At 54.4% G+C, this 24,236-nt stretch overlaps 9 protein-coding genes across 9 annotated transcripts; 5 read left to right on the forward strand and 4 right to left on the reverse strand.

Moving 5' to 3' along the window:
• Nucleotides 1-310: 310 nt before the first annotated feature.
• Nucleotides 311-1,737, forward strand: JCM15063_004724 (proteasome inhibitor PI31 family protein; the record flags this gene model as incomplete). Its single annotated transcript, XM_076677384.1, has 4 exons — nucleotides 311-622; nucleotides 708-1,382; nucleotides 1,473-1,601; nucleotides 1,684-1,737. 4 exons carry the CDS (start codon nucleotides 311-313, stop codon nucleotides 1,735-1,737), a joined length of 1,170 nt encoding a protein of 389 aa, XP_076535470.1.
• Nucleotides 1,738-2,278: 541 nt separating this feature from the next.
• Nucleotides 2,279-7,357, forward strand: JCM15063_004725 (uncharacterized protein; the record flags this gene model as incomplete). The annotated part of the gene is made up of 10 exons (XM_076677385.1): nucleotides 2,279-3,493; nucleotides 3,557-3,920; nucleotides 4,000-4,228; nucleotides 4,298-5,236; nucleotides 5,302-6,411; nucleotides 6,474-6,662; nucleotides 6,728-6,877; nucleotides 6,944-7,007; nucleotides 7,081-7,208; nucleotides 7,279-7,357. 10 exons carry the CDS (start codon nucleotides 2,279-2,281, stop codon nucleotides 7,355-7,357), a joined length of 4,467 nt encoding a protein of 1,488 aa, XP_076535471.1.
• A 485-nt stretch (nucleotides 7,358-7,842) lies between these two features.
• On the reverse strand, nucleotides 7,843-9,532 carry JCM15063_004726 (uncharacterized protein; the record flags this gene model as incomplete). Its single annotated transcript, XM_076677386.1, has 4 exons — nucleotides 7,843-8,998; nucleotides 9,075-9,169; nucleotides 9,265-9,400; nucleotides 9,477-9,532. 4 exons carry the CDS (start codon nucleotides 9,530-9,532, stop codon nucleotides 7,843-7,845), a joined length of 1,443 nt encoding a protein of 480 aa, XP_076535472.1.
• A 677-nt stretch (nucleotides 9,533-10,209) lies between these two features.
• Nucleotides 10,210-12,888, reverse strand: JCM15063_004727 (histidine phosphatase family protein; the record flags this gene model as incomplete). The annotated part of the gene is made up of 12 exons (XM_076677387.1): nucleotides 10,210-10,277; nucleotides 10,366-10,704; nucleotides 10,764-10,937; nucleotides 11,001-11,124; nucleotides 11,195-11,340; nucleotides 11,408-11,482; nucleotides 11,556-11,776; nucleotides 11,865-11,933; nucleotides 12,003-12,009; nucleotides 12,086-12,107; nucleotides 12,362-12,547; nucleotides 12,613-12,888. 12 exons carry the CDS (start codon nucleotides 12,886-12,888, stop codon nucleotides 10,210-10,212), a joined length of 1,707 nt encoding a protein of 568 aa, XP_076535473.1.
• A 192-nt stretch (nucleotides 12,889-13,080) lies between these two features.
• Nucleotides 13,081-14,733, forward strand: JCM15063_004728 (urease accessory protein UreG; the record flags this gene model as incomplete). Its single annotated transcript, XM_076677388.1, has 12 exons — nucleotides 13,081-13,222; nucleotides 13,299-13,377; nucleotides 13,461-13,531; nucleotides 13,613-13,711; nucleotides 13,789-13,813; nucleotides 13,900-13,966; nucleotides 14,044-14,074; nucleotides 14,136-14,164; nucleotides 14,234-14,245; nucleotides 14,316-14,372; nucleotides 14,451-14,474; nucleotides 14,560-14,733. 12 exons carry the CDS (start codon nucleotides 13,081-13,083, stop codon nucleotides 14,731-14,733), a joined length of 810 nt encoding a protein of 269 aa, XP_076535474.1.
• A 424-nt stretch (nucleotides 14,734-15,157) lies between these two features.
• On the forward strand, nucleotides 15,158-17,004 carry JCM15063_004729 (uncharacterized protein; the record flags this gene model as incomplete). Its single annotated transcript, XM_076677389.1, has 8 exons — nucleotides 15,158-15,364; nucleotides 15,559-15,801; nucleotides 15,870-15,955; nucleotides 16,024-16,221; nucleotides 16,324-16,381; nucleotides 16,476-16,627; nucleotides 16,704-16,843; nucleotides 16,928-17,004. 8 exons carry the CDS (start codon nucleotides 15,158-15,160, stop codon nucleotides 17,002-17,004), a joined length of 1,161 nt encoding a protein of 386 aa, XP_076535475.1.
• A 348-nt stretch (nucleotides 17,005-17,352) lies between these two features.
• ALG6 (dolichyl-P-Glc:Man(9)GlcNAc(2)-PP-dolichol alpha-1,3-glucosyltransferase) lies at nucleotides 17,353-20,118 on the reverse strand (the record flags this gene model as incomplete). Its single annotated transcript, XM_076677390.1, has 7 exons — nucleotides 17,353-17,532; nucleotides 17,628-17,757; nucleotides 17,867-18,463; nucleotides 18,534-18,716; nucleotides 18,786-18,850; nucleotides 18,915-19,435; nucleotides 19,500-20,118. The coding sequence occupies 7 exons, from the start codon at nucleotides 20,116-20,118 to the stop codon at nucleotides 17,353-17,355; spliced, it is 2,295 nt and encodes a 764-aa protein (XP_076535476.1).
• Nucleotides 20,119-21,027: 909 nt separating this feature from the next.
• Nucleotides 21,028-22,647, forward strand: JCM15063_004731 (uncharacterized protein; the record flags this gene model as incomplete). Its single annotated transcript, XM_076677391.1, has 5 exons — nucleotides 21,028-21,220; nucleotides 21,412-21,555; nucleotides 21,849-21,949; nucleotides 22,018-22,192; nucleotides 22,277-22,647. 5 exons carry the CDS (start codon nucleotides 21,028-21,030, stop codon nucleotides 22,645-22,647), a joined length of 984 nt encoding a protein of 327 aa, XP_076535477.1.
• A 417-nt stretch (nucleotides 22,648-23,064) lies between these two features.
• On the reverse strand, nucleotides 23,065-23,976 carry JCM15063_004732 (uncharacterized protein; the record flags this gene model as incomplete). The annotated part of the gene is made up of 5 exons (XM_076677392.1): nucleotides 23,065-23,069; nucleotides 23,181-23,310; nucleotides 23,405-23,431; nucleotides 23,509-23,690; nucleotides 23,775-23,976. 5 exons carry the CDS (start codon nucleotides 23,974-23,976, stop codon nucleotides 23,065-23,067), a joined length of 546 nt encoding a protein of 181 aa, XP_076535478.1.
• Between the last annotated feature and the right edge of the window lie 260 nt (nucleotides 23,977-24,236).

Here is a 24,236-nt window from a genome sequence, read left to right on the forward strand (position 1 = left end):
GTGCAGCTATGCTACACCGAATGCCATGTATACTCGGCTCAGGCGTTATTACTTGAAGGATCAACAGTAATAGAGTGGCTGACCTCGCAATTGATAGCGAGGAAGTTGATGAAGAGAGACGAGTCCGCAGATCCGGTGTTCTCCTGCTCAGCTTCTTCCTCACTGCTTGTCAGAGGGCATTGCCGGAACCCTGCGTACAGCACACCGATAGATTCTTGCGCACCTCGACTCGATCCAGATCGCACGCATCGTCAACACTTTCCCCACTCGGGATTACGCGTTTCATCGTTCTCGTTCCCGTGACACAAACATGGCGGATCCTCTCTCGGCCACAAACTTGATCGCGCAGAGTCAGTCGCTCATCGACCCGTCGGCGAGCCTGACCAGTCCCGCGAGCGTACTCGCCCTCCTCGTGCACTCGATCCACACCGCCCTCTCGTTCCGCCTCTCGTCACCTACAAACCTTGACGACTCGCAAGCGACCCCGAGCCGACTTACTCAAGAATGGACAACCGAGTCGAATCACAAGTTCAAGTACAAACATGATCAGTCTTCGCTCGAGTTTGTCGTGAGCGTAGTTGACCTCGGAGATAAAGTCTTGCTCGTGGGCAATGCAGTCGATGTGAGCTTCTCTCTGCTTTTTCCTTCGAGAGGGGGCACGCTACCGAGAATCACCTGACCAAGATTTGGGCCCCCTCACCCTTAAGAATCCACGCACGGCCTCGTTCGAAGTGCGTACAACCGATTACTTTTCCCCAACTTCAATCTCGTCATCCCGACCCGTCTCGGTTCGAGATTTGTCCCCGACGAACCCGTTCGCGACCGCGACTCGACTCGACGATTTGATCCATCTGTACCGGTTGAACATTTTGCAAAAGCTCATTCCGGCACTACGCAAAGAAGGCTACACTGAGCTCGCGCAACCTGCTTCAGGGACCAGTGCGAGCAGCAACAGTGGCAGCGTCAGTGGTTCACGAGGTCTTCCCCCTCTGGCAGGTACTCGAGATTACCTGCCAGATCATGGAGGACCTCTCGGGATGTTCCCACCTTCTACGGGAGGATCCACTGGCCCGAGACCGATTGGGGACGATCCACTCAGGATTCCAGGATCTGGAGGTATGCCGAGGCCGATTGGAGAGATTGGGAGGAACGATTTGGATCCACTAGGAGGGCTCGGAGGAACTTTTGGAACCGGAAGGTTGCCCGGAGGAGGAGGAGCTGGGGGCATGTTTATGGGACCGGATCACCCGTTGTTCAGAGAAAGGTTTGAAGGGGGCAATGGTGGTTCAGCTTTGCAGGACAATCGGAGGTGGGGAGGAGATGGGTACTTGCCCCCGATTGGTGCTCCTCCTGGAGCAAGATTTGATCCAGTAGGACCAGAGGTAGGTCTCCTTTTTGTGAGACGATGCGAGCGATGGTATGAGTCGAGGGGCCTGACCGGGTTCATGTTTGTCTCTTTTGCGCGAAAACAGAACGGATTGCCAGGTTCGACCGGCCCTGCTTTTGGATTACCACAAGGGACTTTTGGACCTGGTGGACCTTCAAGGCGAGGTGGTGCGGGAGGAATGGGAGGAGGAGGAAGAGTACACCCTGACCTCGAGGTGAGCTGTCATTCGATTCGAACGGAGGGGGAAGATGTTGCCTCGTATTCCGTATTGACATTGTTTCTTTGTGAATCCTTAGCAACCTGGGCGATTCGGAGGGGGAGGTAGCGACTACGACGCCATGTTTGGCTAAGTGAGCTGGCCGTGCAGGCTCGAGCGCGCGCCATGTCTCTGCGCGTTTCGAGCTCACCAATTCTGTCGCGATCGATTGCTGGACTCTTGCGCCTCTTCCGTAGTACATACTGTTGGAATTGTTTCCTGACTTGCGTGCAATCTGAAGTCCTACAACATTCGGCGGGCTGGAAGCTCTTTTCATGAGACGCTGCATTCCATGAGTCATCTCCCGCTCGGCACATTCATGGAGAGTGATGAACTGGGACAAGCACGCGTGCATGAGGGCCGACGGTCCATGTTCTGCGCCTGGCCGGCTTTTGGGGCGGAGCTAGTCAATTAAGGGAAACTTGATGAATAAGCATGATAGATTTAGAGGTTCAAGTGGGTGTCGCGAAATCGCTTACGAAAGGAGCGATGCCTTGCGAGTGAGAAAATGGAAGTCATGCATTCGATGCTTAGAAATCAATATTTATTTCTTCTCGGACATCGTTGATCGACTGCATCATTTCAATTCTTCTGCTATTCTACAATCTTCCCGCGTGCGCTCGTTGGGTTTGGCGATGGAATTCGCCAACGGGTTCACTGAGGACAACTCGCCCGTGTTGGCTCCAGTTCAACCGGCCACCGAGTCGAACGCAAGCAGAACAACTCGAGCAACTGCAGCGCGCGGCGCGCCGACTACACAGCCCCGATCATCGAACCTCGACACGCTCGACCTGACTGACGACACGCCTCCAGATTCACCAGCTCCCGGTTCAGACTCGGGCATGACTGGCGAGAACGGACGAGCCTCGACCAATGCCAAAGTGGTCACAATACGCCGACAGGCACCTCGTAACCGCGCTCGCGAACTCGCCGACCCCAAGTCGACTCGTTCCAATGGTACCACGAGCTCTACTCGATCAACTACGAGCGAGACGAAAGGGGAGGAGGTCCGCGCGGGATCGGTCTCAACGCGCTCGACACCAGCAACAAACTCCGCATTCGCCAAGTACGCCTCGAACCCGATGACAACGACAACCAAACCTGGAGCATCAGGCTCTACCTCAGCTGCTCTTGCGTCTCGTGGTCGAGTTCCGGTCATTTCCTCGGGAGAAAACGCTAGAACCCCTTCGGCGTACATACCTTACAATCCCGGTACACTCAACACCAAACCGTCGACATCCGGCAGCACTTTACAGAACAACGGCGCGCGACTTGCCACAGGTACTGCGGTGCCCTCCGTTTCTGGCACGATTCCGGATCCGCGCTCGATTTCGACAGCCTCAGTTCCGACTTCGACTTTGAAAGGCAAAGCGCGCCAAGTGGTCGACCTCACCCTCGAGTCGAATTCGTCAGATGACGAGGTTGTCGTGCAGGAACCTCCACCAGTCTGCATCGGTCAACTCGAGACGTTCGTCCTCATCATGAACCAAGCCGAAGAAATTTTGCCACCTCGACCGGTCCCTCAGAAAGCTCCAGACGGACAACCGTGGGATTATGAGCGTCTTGCCGAGGCTCAGGCGGCGAACAAGAAAGCGAGAATGCTGTACAATCTGCCGTTGCCAGTACACATCAGAAGGGGGGAGAAGTTGACGGACCCTCATGGGAGACAGCGCGAGATGCTGCGGGTATTCACACCAGGCAAAATCGAGATGTTTGGATTCGTCGATCAAAATGTCGGGACGATTCTTGGTCCCATGCTCGGCAATGGTTGGAGTGGAACCGGCGTCACGAAAGAAGGAAAGGGGATCTTGTACTGCGAAGCCGAGGTGATACGCGAGGGCCAGACGCAGGCAAGTCTTAATGCTGCATCCTGTTGCGCAGACGCCGCCCGCTTATCTCTTTTTGCGCGACAGCCGTACAACCTGCGACTACGACTTTTGTTTTTCGCCTATCCTCGCAACGTGCAGCAGATTGCCGATACGCTCGAGCAAGCCGAGCCGCCTCGGTACCTGCAGAACCCGGCGGTCTACAACCCGGCTCATCACAACAACTACCGCTACGCGAACCCTCACAATACTCCTCAAGCCGGTGCACACTCTGCTGACGCCGCGCGACGCTTGGCTCGACTGAGGAATGGACTGTCAGGGGCTGGCTCCGGGGGAACAGCAGGTCTCGATATGCAAAGGTCTGGTAAAGCTCCGGATGTACAGCGCCAACAGGTCGAGAAAGTGTTTTTAAGTCTTGCTAGTGGTACCGACCTCGAGCAAGTTACCCCTCGTGCGTTCTTTCCTTTTTACAATCTTCACGGTCAATTGTCGGCAGAACTGACTTGCGTATGCTCGTTTTCGGCCTTCAGCACCAATCGTCTCGACAAAGCTCTATCCGCATCAAAAACAAGCGCTCTCTTTCCTGCTCGACCGAGAGAAAGAGGTACAGGTACCGAAACGGGACGCGCGAGGTGAGAAACCGACGATGGTTTCACTGTGGGAGCGAGCGAGCGATACGTACGGAAAGTGTATCGGTTGGAAGAATGTCGTGAGCGATCTCGAGATCAAAGGAGACCGGCCGCCTCCACAAGCGCGAGGGTGAGTTGCAACTTTCCTTTTCACTGCGCGCTGTTCGTGAAGCTGATCGACTGGAACGCTGACTCACAGAGCGATCCTCGCTGATGACATGGGTCTCGGCAAAACAATCGTCGTCATCTCGCTCGTGTGTACAACCCTTCCGGACGCGCGCGAGTGGGCACGAGACCAACCGACGAAAGACACGCACGACTCTCGACTCGACGCTCCGACCAACAAGAACGGACAAACGGTCTCGACGAGCGAGTTTGGAGGCAACTTGTACGACGCAGGAGGACACACCGTTGTGATTCCACCGTCGTTGACCGGGCGACAGAAGAAGGCGAAAGAGAAGCGGGAAAAGAAGAAGGAAGAAGCCATCGAAGACCGGTACAACCTGATTGAGTGCCGTTCACGGGCGACGTTGATCGTCTGTCCACTTTCGACCGTGCAGAATTGGGAGTCCCAATTTGAGGAGCATACGACTGCGATTGAAGACGAGTCAGGTGGCAAAGTATACGAGATTGAAGACGAGAAGATCGTCGACGAGCTCAAGAACGACATGGAGGGCGATCCGAGCGAAGATGGAAGTGACGAATCGATGAAGCGCGAATTTAGCCCACCTCCTCCACCTAGCAAACGCGGGAAACAGCAGAAGAAAAAGAAGGCCGTCTCGATCTACGTCTACCATGGACCTTCGCGGACAAGCGATCCCCTCAAGCTCGCCGACTACGACGTTGTCTTGACAACATTCTCGACTCTCGGCAGTGAATATTCGAAACAAGTGCGAACCCTCGAGAAGAAGGAGCTCGAGGAGGATAAAGCGAAAGAGAGGATTGAACGGGAAAAGGAGGAAAAAGCGAACGGGATCCAGGTCATCTATGGCTTTGGTCCGAACGGGGAAATCCTCGAGCAGCCTGCTGAGGAACAGGTTAAACCCAAGCCGAAACGAAAGAGAAAACGCGTCGAGACGAACGGCATCAGCCCTCTGCAAGCGATTCAATGGTATCGAGTCGTCCTCGATGAAGCACAGTGCGTCGACTATACTTCCTGTATGCGCAGCCTTTTTCTTACTCATGCTCCGTACCTCGTTCCAGCATCATCAAGGAGCACAAGACCATTCAAGCCAAAGCGGCATGCGACCTATCGACGTCTCGGCGAATCTGTCTCTCGGGCACACCCCTGCAGAACAACCTGAACGATATTTTCTCGCTCATAAAGTTCGTTCGCCTCGAGCCTTTTACCGACCGTGCGGTGTGGAACCAACACATCGGCACGCTCATCAAGACTGACCGGTCGGGCGAAGGATCGTCGCAAATCAATGAGACGCTCGGGACGGAACGGCTCAAGGTCATCATGCGACATCTTACCTTGCGGAGGACGAAGGACACGAAAGACGAAAATGGCGACCCGATTCTCGCGTTGCCTCCGATTGACAACAAACTGATCGAGCTCGAGTTCAACCCGACCGAGGCGGCATTCTATGCCAGTCGGCACACCCGATACAAGCACGAGTTTGCTCAGCTCGAAAAGACAGACTCGGTCGGCAAGAACTATTGCACGATCTTGCAAGAGCTGCTCAAGCTGCGCCAAATATGCGTCCATCCTGCCTTGCTGCAAGAGTCAGAAGATCGATCTGCAGCAGCTGGCGATCTCTCGTCCAATATTGAACGACACGGGATCAGCAAGCCTCGCGCGATCCAGCTTCTTGCGCTGTTGGCCGATGTCGGCAATGGCGAATGCGGCGAGTGTGGGGTCGTTCTCGCAACTCTTGAAAATCAGTCCAGTGCGAACGATTTCGAGCCAGAAGAGGACGTCAAGCCAAAGCGTCCCGCCAAAAGAGCACGCAAGAATGCGGTCGCTTCTGGCACTTCCACAGCGAACAACTCTGATGAAGATTCTCTCGCTGCCGCTTCAACCTCAGGCGAGGGCTCTCGCATCGTCGTCACCAAATGCCAGCACGTCTTCTGTCAAGACTGCTTCAAGAAGACGATTTGTACCGTGTGGCCACAAGTGACCGGAGACGACACTGCTGCTTGCACGACTTGCCGAACCGAACTTGCCCCGGCTCTCGATGCCGTCGAGATTGGTGCGAAAGAGTTGCAAAAGGCCCTGGAGCAAGCGACGGACCAGCAAGTTGTTGAAGACAGGAAAGCGAAGGGTAAGAAGAAAGCGACGAGGCTGTTCGAGCACAGCACAAAGACCAGGTGAGTTGTCTCGATTGTCTCGTTCTCAAAGTGATCCCTCGCTGATGTCCATTTCACAACAGGGCCTTGATGCTCGACTTGTTGCCATTCTCGCAAGCGAACCCTGCTTCTCCCAACTACGACCCTTCGTTGCAGAAATCTGGCGACGGTGATGGGGCGCCATCACCTCTCATGACGATTGGCTTTCAGCCTGTCCCGGGCGAGATTGTCAAGTCGGTCGTCTTCTCGCAATGGACTGCTCTGCTGGATCGGTGAGTAAACACCTGTAGCGAGCCCGGCCCTTGCGGTAGCTAAACCTGTCCTTCACGATTTGCAGGCTGAGCGACGCTCTCGATGCCGAGCACATCACCCATCGTCGACTGGATGGGTCGATGAATCGTGACCAGCGCAACGACGCGATGGAAGCGTTCAAACTGGACGAGAAATGTGAAGTCCTGCTCGTGTCGCTTCGAGCTGGTGGAGTTGGGTGAGTTGCACTCGCCTGCGATCGAACTATGTCTTGCTCGTATTGACATTGAGTAATGTCTTGCAGCCTCAATCTGACCGCTGGTCGTCGAGTGTACCTAATGGAGCCTTTCTGGAATCCTGCCGTCGAAGTACGTGCTCGTCCTGAAAGCCTATGCGTTGACAAGTGCTAGACATTAACCATGTTGACCCTTTTGTCGTTAGAACCAAGCCGTCGATCGCATCTACCGTCTCGGGCAGACGATGCCGGTTCAAACTGTCCGCTTCATCATGAAGAAGTCGATCGAAGCCAACATGCTCAAGATTCAGCAACGCAAGATGGATCTCGCACAGTGAGTATAGCCTCTCTCTCTCCTGGTCTCTGCAGAAGGCTTGACATTGACTTGCGGTCGCGTATTCCAGAATGAGCGTCGGTCGAACCATGAGCAAGGCGGAACTCGCCAAAATGAGGAGAGAAGAACTTGGCATCTTGCTTGCCTAAAAAAACACCTCTTCGCGATCACCAAGATTCCTCTGCTCTCGTATTTGCTCTCGTATTCTCATCTGGGAATATCTCCTGTCTATGTTTGTCGTATTATCCTTTCTCTCGGATTCGTTCCTGCACACACCCGCATTATTTCTCTGGAACAGTGGAAACTGTATTGAAATCGCAAGATCAGTGGTTGCTCAAGAGAACACCTTGATCTTGAAGCGAAAGAAAGAGTAAAGCAGGCTATACGAGCAAATCAGGCTATACGAGCCATAGCAAAGCTAGGCGGAGCGGAAGAGAGAGTCTTACAAAAGGGGAGTGATGGCAAAACCTTGACAAGCAATAAAGTGTGCACGCGAGGACACCAGAAAGGGCTGGTTTGAACCAAACGATGTCGGAAAATCTTCCAATCCTCAGTACTGATGGTGGGAACAGACAAGCGGAACAGCGGACTCGGGGAGAAAAGGAGGGTCCGTGCATGACAAGTACCGAGCAAACTAGTTCCAAGCAGGAGGCGGCATGCAGCTCGCGAGACGTGACTGGATCGTCTCGGTGATAGTCGCACAGGGTCCGGCTACATGAGAATTCGACCGATGGGTTCCGAATCGGTAAGTCGATGCGTAGTTTCCGTCGGTGCGAGAGGTCAACGTCGAGTTATGGCTCACGGCGCGTTGACGTGAAGGCTGAATGTGCAGCGAGCGCAGTGAGTAGGGCTCGTACTGCAGAGCAGGGCAAGTGAGAGAATTGATCGGAGAGATGATCGTTCGAGGGACCTCGTCCAGAGGCGAGATGGAGATGGGCGACACGATGTCGGTCGTGTTCGACTCTAGGTGCAACGGAAGATGGTGACCCAAAAGCTCATCATGGTGGCTGGGGTCGAATTGGAGGTCAGACAGAAAAGTCGCTCGGTCTGAACCGCTTGGAGCTGAAGGGACGAACGCGATTTCGTTGGAGAATACGTCGATAGACGGTTCGCGGGCAGGCATTGAATACGCAGGCGTTCCGAAATCGGCGGTGAGCTGATCTCGGGGCTGGCAAACGCGCTTGAATCCGGCTGAATCGCGTTGTCCAGAGAGAAGCGTCACGGCAGGAACGCTGTCCGCCGGATACAACGAGTGTATACTCGGTCGAATAGGGAACTCTTGAATCGCACTTATGGCGGTGACGGCGGGATGAGATACGTAACAGGAGGGGGCTGAGGATGTCAAGGGCAGGACCCGTGACTGATCTCGATCGCTTGTGCTCTCCAAACGGGGCTCGCTCGCGCGACGCGGACGAAGCGGCGCATCAGGAGGTACTGCTGGTGCCGCTTTGGTAAACCCGCTTGAAGGACTGTAACTCCTCCAGCGAGTGACACCGCTGGGTACAGGTTGTTCTCGAGGTAAAGGCACGTAGTATCGAAAAGCTTCGCCGGCATTGGCTGGTGCGGAGTGAGGATCGACTGGGGCTTGATCGTTTAATCGAGGGGTCGAAGCGTCTTGCTTCGCCAACGCCACCGCAGTATGAAGCGTTCCATCCGCTTCGTCGTCGTCACTCGCGGCTGTAACAGGGTCCATGTTGACCGAATGGTGTCGTAGACGCCTGACACGCGGTCGGCGCGTGATGCGCGAAATGAGCGTAGCATCCCCTCGAATGAAAAAAGCGGTATCGTGACTGCGACGTTGGAACCGTATCAACGACTGGTGCGAACCAAAGACGAGGTCGATTGAAATGAGCCATGCTGACTCACGTGAAGCGAATGTAGCCATCATTTGCAACGCGGAGCTCGGCGGTACGACGACGACGATCCGAAAGACGCTTGAAATTGTAGTACGAGAGTTGTCGCTGTGCAGATGACCCGAGAAGTTGAAAGGTAAGCTCTGAGACTCGTTTTACTTGCAATGAAGCTAGGAAGGAGGGAGCAGAATGGCGCGACTGACCACGAAGCTACTGAGAGATCGGAACGAGAACTCGGGACAGAGGGCAGCAATTGCATCCTTTTCGTTGACCGTTACTTCAAAGTCGTTGTCCGAGGTCCATCTCAGACTATCAGGATCGGTCGAGCGCTCAAGTAGGCTAATCGGGAAGTGGGTCAGAATAGGCTGCGGAACAGAGCGTGAACGGCGTTGCTTGAAGCGATCGTAATACGTACCGGTGCAGCTTGACCAGAAACTGACTTCGAAGAGGACGCTCGAGCGTGCAGGTCATCGTGAATGACTACGAGCGAGATCGAGAGTGAGCGCAACCGTGAGGAATGCTGGATTACGCTCGACAACGAATTTCGTTCGAGTGGCTCGTTACGGTTCCGATTCTACTCCTGCCTGTATGCGAGCGCGAAGCGACGTGATACGTCGTGATTCTGAAGTGGAAAATAGTGGGAGCGAGGACGGACAAGCGAGATCGAGCGCGACACGAGCGACACCTTCACATCTCTTGCCAGAAAAGTGCTCGAGAACTTGAGGCAAGTGTCAGCGTCGACAAACGATTGCGAAATACGGTCAGTGGCAGGCGATCTCTGTTCTCCTGTTGGTCTTGCTTCGCAGTGCTGTTCGTTGCTGTTCGGACTCAAAATCCTCTCTTGCCGGTTAAGAAGGTGCGAGTTTCATCGTCATTTCCTGTCCTCAGATAGTGAATTTCTCTTTGTTCAAAGTCAACCAGCTGCGCGTTCCATCTGAACAATTCGACACGGAAGATGAAAAGCGCTCAAGCTCCGTCGATAACCCTCGCTCCTTTTCCATGTCGACCTATGGTTGCTCGAGTGGGATCTATCGGGCTTCTCCCAAAAGAGAAGCACGAGCGCAAAAACTCCCGACTGACTCTTTATCAAATCATCGTATTTCAGGAAAGAGCCGGGATGGCAAAACTTGATAGAGCGCGTGGCAGCGTCAAGCGGCCGAAGCGTGCGGCGAACGGCCGTCCAAGATAGGTTCCGAGGGCAGATCGTACGAACCGTCTGCGATACCAGTATGTCAATCGTTGCAATCCGGACGTCAGAAAACGGTCCAACAGACGGGGGAGAAAGGAAAAAGAGCGAGACGCACGACATTCGTAATCGAAATCGACACTCGTGAGCCACTTTTGAAGCGCAGGGATGTACGATTCGAGATGACACAACCCATCGTCATTCTCGAAGCACCCCTCCATGTTGGCAATCGGGACGACCCCATCGTTGAGGATCCAGCGGACGAAGCGCGAGTCTCGGCTTCCTTGCGGTACGAGAGGCGAATTGGGACAATTCAAGATCTGCGAGTGCAGGTTCGAAGCGAACGGTGCAATGGAAGATGTCACAAAGGATAGGTTGGCAGGGATGTGATTGTTTGGCAACGGGCCCGAGCGCGCAAACGTCGAAAAGTTGAGCGAAGTGATGACCGCCGAAATCGCTGTAGAACACCGATACGTGAGGATTGGTCGAAGATGAGAAGCTGCGAGCATAGCGCACCCGTATCGTGGGTTGCATCGACGTAGAGGTTCTGGTCGAGCGGGAAGTACTTTGAAGTGTGTAGCGTCGAATTCGTGGTCGAATTAAACTCGGTGATCGGTTGCTTCAGAGTCCGAGCCAGCCATTCCTGGACCCAGCCCTTACCGAGAGCGACTTGTGCGGGTTGACCAAATGCTGCCCAAATCAACGACAGCATCAGCATGGAAGGTAACTGGAAGATCTCGTGGAAAACCCCACAGTAGGACTCGAAGAAGCGCAAATCGTGGGCATATTCGAAGCCTCTGAATTCGTCTTCCGTGAAGAGCTTGCAGAACTCGGAACCTCCGAGCGCTACGAGCTCGTATGCACAAAGAAGTTGCATCTTTGGCGAGAAAAGAAGTCGAATGAGCTCGACCCAGTCTTTCCGAGAAATCAGTAACTCTTTGACGTACGTTGAAAACGTCCCTCGTAGTGAGATCCAGACCTTGCAGGTCGTGTTGGAGGCGCTTCGTGGTTTCGCCGAGATAGGTATCGATCCAGATGGACATGTCTTGCAGTCCGTGACTCAGGTCCCGACGGCCAGCGTTCGGGCAGGTCACTGGTATGGCAACAGTGAAATTATTACGATTGATTATCGCGGCAAGGTCTCGAGAGATGCAGCTTACTGTAGGGCGCGAGCGTATTGTTGAAGTTTGGCCATTCGATCGTGACGAGTTGATGATACTGCTCTTCGAACGGAACTGCACAACAAACGAGCAACCCATTCAGGACCCGTCTCCCTCGATATATCCGGGCAGAGGCAGGGTGACTTGCAGCCAAAGAAGCCCGCTGCAAAATTTTTGGCGCTGTTCAGCATGCGATCTTGCGACTCGGTCCTGTACACGGGCAACTTGTTGCTGTCGCTCTCGAGCAAGTGTCCATACTTGACTCGGAAACTGACTCCGAGGTTGAACAGTTGTTCACGGCCAAACGGGGTCAACAGTTCGGCACCGAGTTTGTACTCCCACGCGTTCAGGAAGGCTAGATCTCCCGATCTAGACGAGTAGGCCGTCTCGAACGAGTCAGTGAATGGGAGGAAAAAATCTCGACCGAGGCATATCCAAGCTGAGATCAGCTACTCACGCCTTGAAGTGTTTGGCTTCCGCGACTTTGCGTGCGAAAACTTCGGTGCCTGCGCCACTTTCTGGGTACCTGCGATACTGCATGATTCAACATTGACTCGCAATCTTCTTCTTCAAGGAGGCGAAACTGTGTAATTACCGTGCACCTGCGAACGGACCCGAATCGAAAAGTGCTTAGCAAATACGGTGTCTTCGTCAGAGCCGAACCGAGACGCTGCTCACCATGACGATGTAGCAATTGGACCTGTTGCAAGTTCCCGAGCAAACAGAGTCAGAGAATGAGTTGGCTGGCGTTCAAACATGGAGATCGAAGCCAGCTGAAGGTAGATGCTGTTGTGTCCCTTCATTTTTTCCCTTGCACAGCCTGCAAGATATGCCAAAACGGGCTCGACAGGACAGTTCCAGACACCTTCAAGTGCCGGGCAGTGGCGGCATCAGAGAGCAATTTTGATCTTGCCGTGCCTCGAATAGAAACTAAGGGAAACAAGTCGAGCTTACCTGTTCGAGGGTACACCCGTGGGGGACTTGGGCGGTCGTGTTGAGCCCGTGGTTGACGGTGCGCCACGGGCTCAAGTTGCCAAAGTAGTGCAACATGTTGAACGCAGTGGTCGACGGAGGAGGATTGAGCGGCGACGAGTCGTAATTGCTCGGGTACGAGGTCTCGGCGGCGGCAGCTTCTGCACCCTGAGCACATGCACACGCGCAAAATTCAGTTGAGGCTGAGCTCATCCCACCGCTCGCAAGCTCACGGTTGGGGTGGGGCCTCGGTATTCACTCCAAGTTGGCCATTTAGGATCCTCATGCGTTCGCGGGTCCTTGGGGGTACTCGTGACGCCCGAAACGGATATAGCGGTCCACAGTAGCACGATGGTGGCAGCGCCGAGCACTGGGTGCCACCATTTGAGGGTCGAGGCGAAAGTTGGTTGACGCGTTTCGACAACAGCAGGACCGGCCGAGGTTGAGGGCGCTGGGAGCAGGGGCGCATTCGAATCCAAGTCTGACTCGTCTGACGACTTGCGAGGCATAGTGGGGGCGCTCGCACGAAGAATTTGGCGAATCGGTCGAAACGGACAGGAGGTCACGTCGGCCGGAGAACGCGGCGCTGCAATCATTTTCTTGCCCACTCATCTCGGGGCTCTGCTCCTCGTTGTCGTCTCAAGTACTACCTAGCTACTCACCCTCATCGATCCACACTACTGCCCGGTGTTTCAGCCTCCATGCCGACCGCTCAGTTCATTCCCGCGCCTTCGCTGTCCGCTGCGGGCGCGCCCCACTCGCACGACCACCACGCGCACGACCACTCGCACGATCACGGCGCACAGGAGCATGGCCACACTCACGAATTCATGGAGCACCCAGGTCTGCAATCTCCCTGGCACGAGACTACCATCTCTCGCGAGACTGACGACGCCTGTCACCTTTGCTCACCTCGCAGGCAAATTCGCAGAGCGAGATCTGCCCGATTACTCGCGCAGGAACTGGGACGAACGCGGGTTCACCATTGGGATCGGAGGGTGAGCACTTTGGCCTGCGACTATCGCCGTCAACCTGCAAGCTCACCCTTCCATGCGCGCGGCGTTTTTCCTCCGTCGTCCAGTCCAGTCGGATCCGGCAAGACGGCCCTTACTCTCGCGCTCTGCCGCTACTTTCGCGACACCCACAACATTGGTGCGTAAACCTCCCTCGGCTGCACCCTTGCCTGCTCACACCCGACTCACCGCGAGAGAACGTTTCCTCCCGCGGCCTCAGCGGTCGTCACGAACGACATCTTCACGAAAGAGGACCAAGAGTTCTTGATCCGTAACCAAGCCCTCTCGGACCCGGGCCGGATTCGCGCCATCGAGACCGGTACCTTGCCTTTACTCCGCTTTCTCCGTTCGATGCGTTGTGGTTGAGCGTTGACGCGTCGACCCTGGTTCCGCTAGGTGGATGCCCTCATGCCGCGATCCGGTACGCAACACTTATACCTTCACCTTGCTCTCTCGTATTTCAGTGGGCGAGCGAAAGCTGAATGAAGCACTCTCTCACGCGCACAGGGAAGACATCAGTGCCAACATGGGAGCTCTCGAGGACCTTCAAGCAAGTTACAACTGTGACCTGCTCGTGAGCTTTTCTCCGGATCTGATTACGACAACCTGCTGTTTTCAGCGAAAATGACCATATTTTGACCCAATCTGCAGTTTGTCGAGTCTGGAGGAGACAACCTTGCCGGTCCGTTCCTGCGTTAAACCCCCTCTCCACCATTCGCTGACTTACATCTTGACGTCAATAGCCAACTATTCGAGAGAACTCGCAGACTATGTGAGGTCACGCCTTGCCCTACAGCTATCCAAACGAGTCTGACATTTTTCCTCATAATGACCCATTCAGATCATTTACGTCGTAAGTCCAATCATACGCTGCCAATAATTTCAACCTTGATGCTGAGAGTCCTTGTCATCTGGGTCGTCAGATCGATGTTTCCGGAGGCGACAAGATTCCTCGCAAAGGCGGACCCGGTATCTCCCAGGTATAGTCTCGACCATCGGATGATCATCTTGTAAACTCGTGACAAGTTCTCGAGCTGACACACGTATCTGTATCGCAGTCCGATCTGCTCGTGGTGAACAAGGTGAGCCGGGTCCTCTCTACGGGCATTAGTAAACTGTCTCTGACGGTATACCTTTGGCCGCCTTTCGACCGTTGTGCTCATATAGATTGATATTGCCGAGTACGTTGGAGCGTCACTCGAAGTGATGAAGCGTGATGCCGACAAGATGCGTGATCATGGCCCAACCTTGTTCACGAGTGTCAAACGTGGTGAAGGGGTCGAGGGCGTTGCTGAACTGATCAAGGGAGCATGGAAGAACGCTACTGGCCGAAGCAGGTGAACAATTCTGGGGTAAAACTTGGTCCGGGAATCTACGAGCACAACAAAGAGCTGGAAAGTTTAGTCTTCGAGCATTCGACGCCTACGGAAGAACGTCTGTGCATCTTTGTGAGGACAGATCTTGCTGAGCGGATTTGTCCAAGTGCATACGGATTCTACGTGTCTACGGGTGATTGTGCAAGATGAGACACGTGCTCGTATGCCTAGCGTCGAGAGCAAGTTTCTCCGAGCTATCTAGCCGGTTCAGTTGCTACACGGAACGAGATGAGTCGCTTACAAGCTGTGACAACAAGAGGCAAGATTGGGTGTCTGTTGCCGACGGAACAGAGCCTCGCAACATTCCGCAGTCCTCGCGTCCGCGCGCGCGCCGTTCTAACGGTTTCTTCCACTTGTTGCCCCAAGACAACCTCGTCCTCGTGTCGCAAATGCCCGACAAAGTTGCACTGCAAGACCTGTCGGCCGAGGAAGAAGCGGATCGATTGCTCGCCGAGGAGGAAGCGAGAAGCGGTGCAAACCCGACAACGTTTCCGCCTTCGAAAGCGGACGAGTCTGAATTCCGGGAAGGACTGAGGCAACTCGAGGAGGACGAGAGCTTACCTACTCCGGCAACTCAAGCCCACACAGCCAATGCGGTGAGTGCCATTTACCTTTCGCGAGGGTCGGAATCCTCAAGTCGCGTCATCCCTCGCTGCCTTGAGCTTGCGTTACCGCATTCCTTGTGACGGAACGTTCGCTCGGACACCGCGACATGCGCTGAACACGCTTCGACTACCCTGAACATATTGTAGCTGACCGCGTGTTTTATCGGTTCGACCGATATGTCCAGGTCAAGCGTATGCACCCGGCCCCAATCATTGCTATTTGGATCGCGTTATCGTCGTCCGTGATCTTGTTCAACGCGTGGATTCTCGGCAAGGACGAAGGAGACCTCAATTTCCCCCACCCGATCACGCTCACAACGTTCCATCTCGTGTATGCCGCGATCGCAACGCGCCTCATGCGCAAATTCACTTCACTCCTCGATGGACTCGATTCGGTCGAAATCACCTGGCAGCGATGGTACCAGAATGTGAGGATCGCGATCTGCTACCCTTGCCTATATCCCTCCGGGGGCTGATGCGCGTCTCGATTGCGTAGATCGTCCCTATCGGTATCCTCTTCTCGGGTTCGCTCATCTTCAACAACCTGGCGTACACGACTCTTTCGGTACCCTTCATCCAGATGTGAGTCGCTTGCGCTCATCGCTCTACAAAAACGCTCATTCACCTTCTTTGCCTTTTGGTGTCTCCAGGTTGAAAGCTTTTACGAGTGTCGCGGTCCTCATCCTGAGTTCGCTCATGGGACTCGAACAGTTCTCGAGAAGAACCGCAATTACGGTACTCGCCATTTCGTTTGGCGTCATGATCGCGTCTTACGGCGAAGTCAATTTCGTGTTCGGAGGATTCCTCGCCCAGTGTATCGGAATCGCGTTCGAAGCGACTCGACTAGTGTGAGGACTTTTTGTTCTTTTCCAGATCATGCAAAACGAAACAAGGAAAACAAGGAATTTGACGGAAAGGCTTTTTTTGCGCTTGATTTCTCTCTTCCACAGTGCGATTCAGAAATTGCTTCAAGGACTGCGCATGGATCCGCTTGTCTCTCTCTACTACGTGCGTTTTTTGAAAACTTTATCAACTTCATTTCGGCGCGAGGGAACCCATTCTCAATGAAATACGTGAATTGATGACCTGCTCGAATTGACAGTACGCGCCCGTGTGCGCAGCATTCAACACACTGTTGATCCCGTTGTTTGAAGGGTTCGAGCCATTGACCAAGATTATCCCAACGGTTGGACCTTTCACCTTGTTCCTCAATTGCAACATTGCGTTGCTCCTCAACATCTCGGTTGTCTTCCTGCAAGTCCCTGAAAAACCTCTTCGCTCCCCCTCTCAAGCTGTGAAGCTGATTGACTCGTCTCGAGGAGAAAAACAGGATCGGATGTGCGAGTTCACTCGTGTTGACCTTGTCGGGAGTGTTGAAAGACATTCTCCTCGTCACGGGTGCTGTGTTCCTCTTTGGGAACGTCGTCACGTACACTCAAATGCTTGGATACGCGATCGCATTGATCGGACGTGAGTCCTTTTTTCCCCGCTTGTGCTCAATTTGTTGATTTTCGACGAAACTCATCAACGGTTTTCCTTTCGTTTTTGTTCCAGTGTTTGTTTTCAAAACTCCTCCAGATGTATTGGCGGGGTACGTTGCGAGTCTTCGATCGATGGTAGGGTTGCGATGAAACAAGGAAAAAGGGCAAAATGAGAGAACAAACAAACCCCTGATATCCACAGTATCTGCCCTTTTTTTTCCACTCGATCTCGCTCGCGGTGATGTGCTCATATATCGATTGAGAGGGAGAGAGAGAGACCGAGAAACTGGAAACTGTACGATCCAGAGGATTTCTGAATACTCCTCTTGCGAAAAGCACTCGCAATCGCTCGCAAGCGTGACCGTCTCTCGAGCTCTCCCTCTTTTTCTCTCAACTGTCGGTAATCCAAAATTTCCTCGGAAATACTTGTGCAAAAAATGTTTTTGCAAAAGGCAGAAGGTTTTTGTGCTGACTGTATTGCGACATTACTTTCGATTTTCAGAACCCTCCGATCGCCCAACTCTCTTGCGCGAGTCGTTTCCCTACCCACAACCATGCAAGCCCAAACACTCCGGCACTCAAGACAACATTCAAAACTGGGAACAAATCTGGGAGATGAACTGGAGGATTCGTGACGAGTTCGAGTAGGTGTACAGTCAACATGGACGCGTATGCCATCTATGTCAAGACAAGGCTTCGGTCAAAGTTCAAGACTCTTTGCATTTTTATGAAAGAAGGGGAAGGTGAGGAGGAGGGGGTTGGAGGAAACGTACTAGTGAGAGTGCTTTGACGAAAGATTTTGAGCGCAAGGTGAAAGGGTTGTACCCGATCAAATAGTTCCACAACAGAGTGACTGCGACGTATTGGGTCACGAGTCCGTCTCGTTTCAACAACGGAAACATCCTGAGCAACATTTGTCGAGAAGAATGAAAAAAAAAAAAAAAAACAGTCAAACATCCGACAGGGCGAAGCGAGAGTGCTCAAGAGGAAGAGAGAGGGAGGAGAAACTTACGAAAAGACGGCGACGTTATTGACGAGGACTCCCCATTCCCAGTCGAGCCTGCCGTACCCCTTTTCCCTCGCACCCATCAGTAGTGTCAGGGGCATGAGCGGCAACAGGATCGACTTTTCATGCACTTGGAATGAGAACAGGAAGAACGAGAGGGAAGAGATTAGCAACAGATGTGGAAGGAGGTGAGATGTCGGTGCCGGTCGGTTCGCGGATTTGAGCGAGATCTTTTCGCTCAAAGGTGATTTCGACGATGATGATGTTGATGACGATGCCGATGATACATTGGTGGAATCTGAACGGTTCCCCAATCGATGAGAGATCCAGATTACTCCGGCGGTACTTGGAAGTACGGCGAGACCCGTCATGAGCAAGCTGAGTCTCGCGAGCGTCTGGACGGAAGCGAGAGTGCGAAGCTTGATGACAATGTTGATCGCGCACCAGAAGTTGGCGACCTTGTCCTCGAACAAGCCGCGAGCGAACGGAAAGATGCGATGGAGCGCTTGGAACAGGTTGTCGGGGAAGGGCGAGAGGAAGGGCAGAAACAGAGCTGTGAATGCGAGAACGACGGTGATCCCGAGATGCAGGAACAAGTTCAACCTGTGCGCGTGGATTGCCGAGTCAGATCAGCCCGAGAGGTCGCTTGGACGCTGTAGACATCGATACTCACCCATCTCTTCCACCAAGCCACAGGCACTTGCCTAACAAGTACGCAAACACGCCGGGCGCATAGTACAGCGCCATTTGTTTGAAGCCAAGACTCGCGACGAAAAGTGTCGAGCCGATCAGATCGTGCCCCGACTGGAACGCGTTGATGGACCACAGCGTGAGGGAGAGCATGACGGAATTGTATCTGTCGCAGTTCCCGCACAAGTCACGGGTTCAGGCTCGAGGGCTTATTGGACAAGCGAGATTCACCTACTGGAAATGACCATTGTCGGTCAAAATAAGCGCTGGTTGACATAGGATAGTCGCAGCAGCAACGAGCTACCATGGAAGGTGCGTCAGCAAGCGGCGCGCGCGCGCGAGATGTATCGAAGTTGAAATTTACAGTCCTACGCAATGCTTTCTCGCTGATTGCCCGCTTGCGCCCTTCGCTTGCGTCCCGTTTCCCAAAGTTGTGCCAGCAGTAGTATGCAACAGCGGTCATCCATACGAGACAGTCGCCGGCGAGCACAGTCGATCGCATCCAGTTCTTCATACCCCCGTCCCGTTCGAGCGCAGACATGGTCTGTTCCCAGTTCGCGAGGACTTGGGAGGTCGAATTTGTGGGCGGTCGCAGAGTGACGTATTGAGCGGTCGACGGAGATAAGCGTGCGAAAAAGCCGAGCATGTACGAGTGGTAGGCCGTGAGCGGAGGATAGTCGAGACCCCAGTAAGTCAGGTCGTACGAATACCATTCTCGCAGCGGCACACTCGCGACCGTCTCGGCAGATGCGGGATGGTAGAGCTTGATTGAGCGCGAGGTGAATGGGATGGAGATCGCGGCGCGCGAGGCGAGGGATGACGACGTGAGAGCGAGCCAGTGTCTTTGCGCCTCAAAGTCTCCTCGCAGCGGCGGGGTTCCGTGACCTGTATGGTATCACAAGTCAGCCACGACCGAAGGGGAGACAGGCAGGGCGTCGAAATGACTTGCCGGAATAGCCACCGAGACCGACGCACCACCGCACGAGGACGATGCCTGCGAGACAGACCGCCAAGGTGTGGTACCTCGCGCGAGGGCCGGGCTCGTTGCCGAGCATCCACCGAGTCCATCGCCGCAGCGGACTGTCGGTCGGATCGGTGTCGGTTCTCGACTCGGCGACGACCCCGAGCTTCGACCATTCTTCCTGCTCAAGCAGCCTCCTTGCCTCCTTTTCGCGCCTGCGCTCGCGTCTGCGCAATTTCGCTTCGGCAGGATCGACGTGACCTCTCAAGTCGCGGTGCGGGAACGCCGACAGGACGGACATGCCGCTCATGCCCGATTCGCTCGCGGCGGATTCCCACCCGAATGCTCCTGCGGTGTCTCGCTTCGACCTGCGTGACGACGACATAGCCGAGCCGGCGTAGCTCGGCTGACGTCCGGCGTCGGAAGGGATCGCTCGTTCGGGACGGCGTCGCAGGGTGGACGAGGTCGAGGGAGTGCGGTCGCGTACCAAGTCGCGCTGGTCTGTGCGGTCATGGTGCTCGTGTACGAGGGTCGAGCCATTCGAGCTCGTCAGTCTCGCTCTGAACCGGGACTGTGGCGGATCGAGCGGGAGAGGGTCGGCAGACATAGTCGGTGGGACAAATAAGGGCTGGTACTGGAGGTGGGACGCGCTGGACTGTACTCGACGCCGCGGGGCGGACTGCTGTCCTGATCCGGAGGCTTGAGAGACGCGCGACATGCCGTCTCGTCTCTGAGAGTCCGGAGACCGGTTCCTAGTGGGGCAGGCGCACAGGCGTACTCGGATTCCGAGTCTCGCAGGTGCGCGTCGGTGAGTTGTTCGACGGTCCGTAGCTCGGGCAGTACTGACTTGTAAGGCGTCGAGTGAACGAGAACAACAACGCTCGGCAATGCGTCGATTCGGACAAACAGGAATGCCGAGAAGCCGGATGCGCGTCGACTTGCTCGTGGGCTGTGAGGGCCGATGCAGTTGATTGAGGGTTTAGCCTCGGAACGGTTCGACGCCTGCCCGGATGAGCCGGATAGCAGACTGGATGACGAGGCGGTTGGAGGCGGGATCCCCCGCGCGCGTAATCGCCGCGGGCATTTTGACAAAGCCAACTCGCGCTCGTCGTCGTTCTCCCGTCATCGTGTCCCGGTCGTTGGCACGCTTGTCCTGCAGCGAGACGAGCCGTGATACCGTCTGCCTCGTACAGTAGCTGCTCTTCGACTGCTGTGCTGCACGCGCGTGTCAGGACCCTCGGCGTACCGTATTCTCCTATCGACGACGCTCTCGCTGTACGTCAACAGCCGCCGCCGCCTCTCCCTTCAGCCGCAAGAGTCAATCACACACCGTGCTCAGTCTCGTTGTCATCCTCGGTCTGTCTCTCTCGCGCCCTGATCGCACGCTCCCCGGTTCAGCCCCACCGCGACTCGCCCGCCAACCTCGTATTCCCGCTTCGACCGCGTCCACCCCGACCGACAGGCTCCCGTTCCACCTCCCACATCCCCCGCTGCCACCATTACGACCCTCTCGCCCATGCGGATCACAATCTCGGACCGAGATCCGCACCACACCCGGTTCAAGTCCGCCCACTGGTTCAAAGGTGCCGAGTCGATGCTCGCTGGTGCCGGCGCAGGGCTCGTCACTTCGGTCGTCACGTGTCCACTCGATGTCATCAAGACGAAACTCCAGGCAGGAGGCGCTCACGATGGTCCGCGCGGACTCATGGGTGAGCTTTCCTATTCCTCGGTCAAATCAACCCTCTTGTATTCCGAATTACGTGTGCCCGCGACTGCCCAAGAAAACCCTCGCTGACTTTTTTTCGCTCTCTCTTCTCTTTCCTCATCTCATCCTCGTCGCTCTACGATGCCACCCTCACTCTCACCTACGACCACTTGATTATCTTGTCCTACTCGATAGGCGTCGCCCGTCACATCTGGCTGCATGAAGGCTTCAAAGGGCTGTATCGCGGCTTGGGGCCCACCATCATTGGCTACCTCCCGACCTGGGCGATCTACTTCTTCGTCTACGACCAAGCGAAAGGACGCCTGTCCCGGATACGAGGTGAGCGTTCGCTTTCTTTCCCCTTCGACCCTGTCGAACGCCGCCGAGTTCCCACGACCGACACGACACCGAGGGGGGACTTGATGATCACAAAACACACGTTTTACGTATCCTTAGACCTCTGACGAACCTTCCACCTTCGGGTGGATGCTCATGAACATTGGACAAAATTCCCGAAAGGGGTGTCTGATCCCCTCTCACCCGATTCCTGTCGTCGTTGGTGGACTTGCGCGTGCCCAGTCAATCACGGTCCTGTGAACGATGCTGACCACCTTCGCTGCTCGCACGATCAGGTCCAGACGATGCAGTCTCGCACATTACGGCCGCGATGACGGCTGGCGCGTCGGGCACAATCCTGACGAACCCGTTGTGGGTGGTCAAGACTCGGTTCATGGTTCGTGCCTTTCACTTCATGTGGCTCCCACGTCTGCTGTCAAGACTGACACCGATCGATTCCCGTAGACGCAACGGCCCGACTCGTCCGATCCACGGTACAAGCACACGCTTGACGCGCTCGTCCGCATCTATCGGGAAGAAGGCCCCAAGGCGTTCTACCGAGGCATGCTGCCATCCCTGTTCGGAGTCGCCCACGTTGCCGTCCAGTTCCCGCTGTACGAACAGTTCAAGTCTTTCTACAGTACGTCACCTCTTTTCCCTCCATATGCTCTACAGTCCGTCATCAGGGTTCTCACCCGCGTTTCCCTCTCGCTCGTGTGCGTAGGACCACAAGACGGTTCCGATATTCCCTCGTCGACCATTTTGTACTGCTCGTCGGTTTCCAAAATGATCGCCTCGGTTGCGACGTACCCTCACGAAGTACTGCGTACGCGGTTGCAAATACAGAAGAACAAACTGTCGTCGTCGTCGTCGTCGCACAAATTGTTCGAAGGTCTCGTACCCACCGCAAGGAGGATCTTGGCGGAAGAAGGGATTCGAGGGTTTTACCGAGGCATGGGAGTCAACCTGTTGCGCACAGTGCCGAGCAGTGCCGTGACGCTCCTCGTGTACGAGAAGATCATGCAGAGCATGTTGAGGATCACTCATCCAGAAGATTATGACCAAGAAGGCAGAAAAGTAAAGTCTCCTTCTTGATCGTCTCCTTCTCTCGTTCTTTCGTTCCCCTACTCGAAAAAGTTATGTCTACTGTAGTCGTTCTTCTACATCCCATGTTGTCATAACATTCCTTCCTTCCTACGTCTCATATAATGATCATCCTTGAGAGCTCGTTGCTCTCGATCATTCGGAATTATTGAGAAAACGCACTTGAGCATAGCTAGGATCAAAGCTGTCTTGAACTACCGAAACGCGTGATGACTCTTGGTCGAAAAGGTTCTCAACTCTTTTTATCGGCAGAGATCCTAGCCCGGCAAGTCCTGACACTCTCTTTGACTCCAAATGATACTAGGAAGGGGCAAAACGAGTGGTTTGTACTTGGCACTTTTTACAGATTTGGCTTTCTCTTCTTTTTGAATGCGTTGGTATCGACACAGAAAGAGGTTTGGTTGTCCCTTAGACTGTGGAAGGGATTCGAAAGAAGTGGAAAGCTCGATCAGTTGTCGGGGAACCAAAGGACTCGAAAGCCCCGATAGATCGAAAAAGAAAGTGAATAGAAAGTAGGGATTTACCAATCGAGAGTTTGACGGGAACGTTGCCCTTGATCGCACGAGAGTACGGGCACATGTCGTGAGCGCCTTGAACGAGTTTTTCGATTTGCGCATCCGACAGTCCAACTTCCTGAAGAGGCTTCTTATGAATCTATAGGTCTCGGAAACCGAGGCGAGCGATTCTTGTCAGTCTTCTCGTGAATCCTTTCCAATCACAAGGACGCAAAAGTTCTCATGAGATTCACCTTGAGTTCAACCGATAGGTGGAATCCCTAATCAGACACGAGAAGAGTAGTCAGGGGTCGTATCGCCCCGAGAAACGAGTCTTTTCTATCCAAAAAACACGTACGGGTACATCGGTCTTGCCGATTGAAACGAATCCGTCAACCGTGGTCGATTCCGAAAGGGGTTTCGAATCCTTGTTCTGTTGGGCGTGCACCGCGTTGAGCGCCGACAAGTAGCATGCAGCGTACCCAGCTCCGAACAGTTCTTCAGGGTTGTGAGTTCCAGGTTTGCCACTACCTCCCATCTCTTGAAACACGACAACAACACATGTTACAACCACGGTTCAGATTCAGAGTACTAACAGATGCCATGTCGGGGGATTGACGTTACCTTTCGGGAGGGCCAAATCGAGTTTGAGACCGGTCGCTGCGTTTTGAGCGACTCCAGTCGCACGAGAACCACTCGCGCTGCTTTCGGCAGTGTAGAGGACTTCCTTGAGCGGGGTTGCGGACGTCGAACCGAAGCGGACCGAACAAGTGGGGACACCCTTCGCGATGATGCGTGCAGAGCGGGTGACGATAGTGCGTAGCATGTTTCTCGATTTGGAACTAATGGCAGTGTACCGATTGGAGGTGCCGAGAGACGTAAGGACGAGCGAAGCAGTGACTTGAATGATGACGATTTATAACCCCGGGCCCCAACAGACACCGATTTTCGTGTATTCTCATTATGGAGGATAGCCTCAATAGACATCTGTTCTAAATTGTCTTAAAACTTCAGAGGCTGAGAAACTCTACAAAGGGCAAAGTTGCGAGTGCTCATTTTCCCGGATTGCTTCTCGGGTGTCTTCGC

Source organism: Sporobolomyces koalae (genome assembly GCF_050403365.1).
Source record: "Sporobolomyces koalae JCM15063 DNA, S_koalae_JCM15063T_v1_ctg8, whole genome shotgun sequence".
Classification (NCBI taxonomy): Eukaryota; Fungi; Basidiomycota; class Microbotryomycetes; order Sporidiobolales; family Sporidiobolaceae; genus Sporobolomyces; species Sporobolomyces koalae.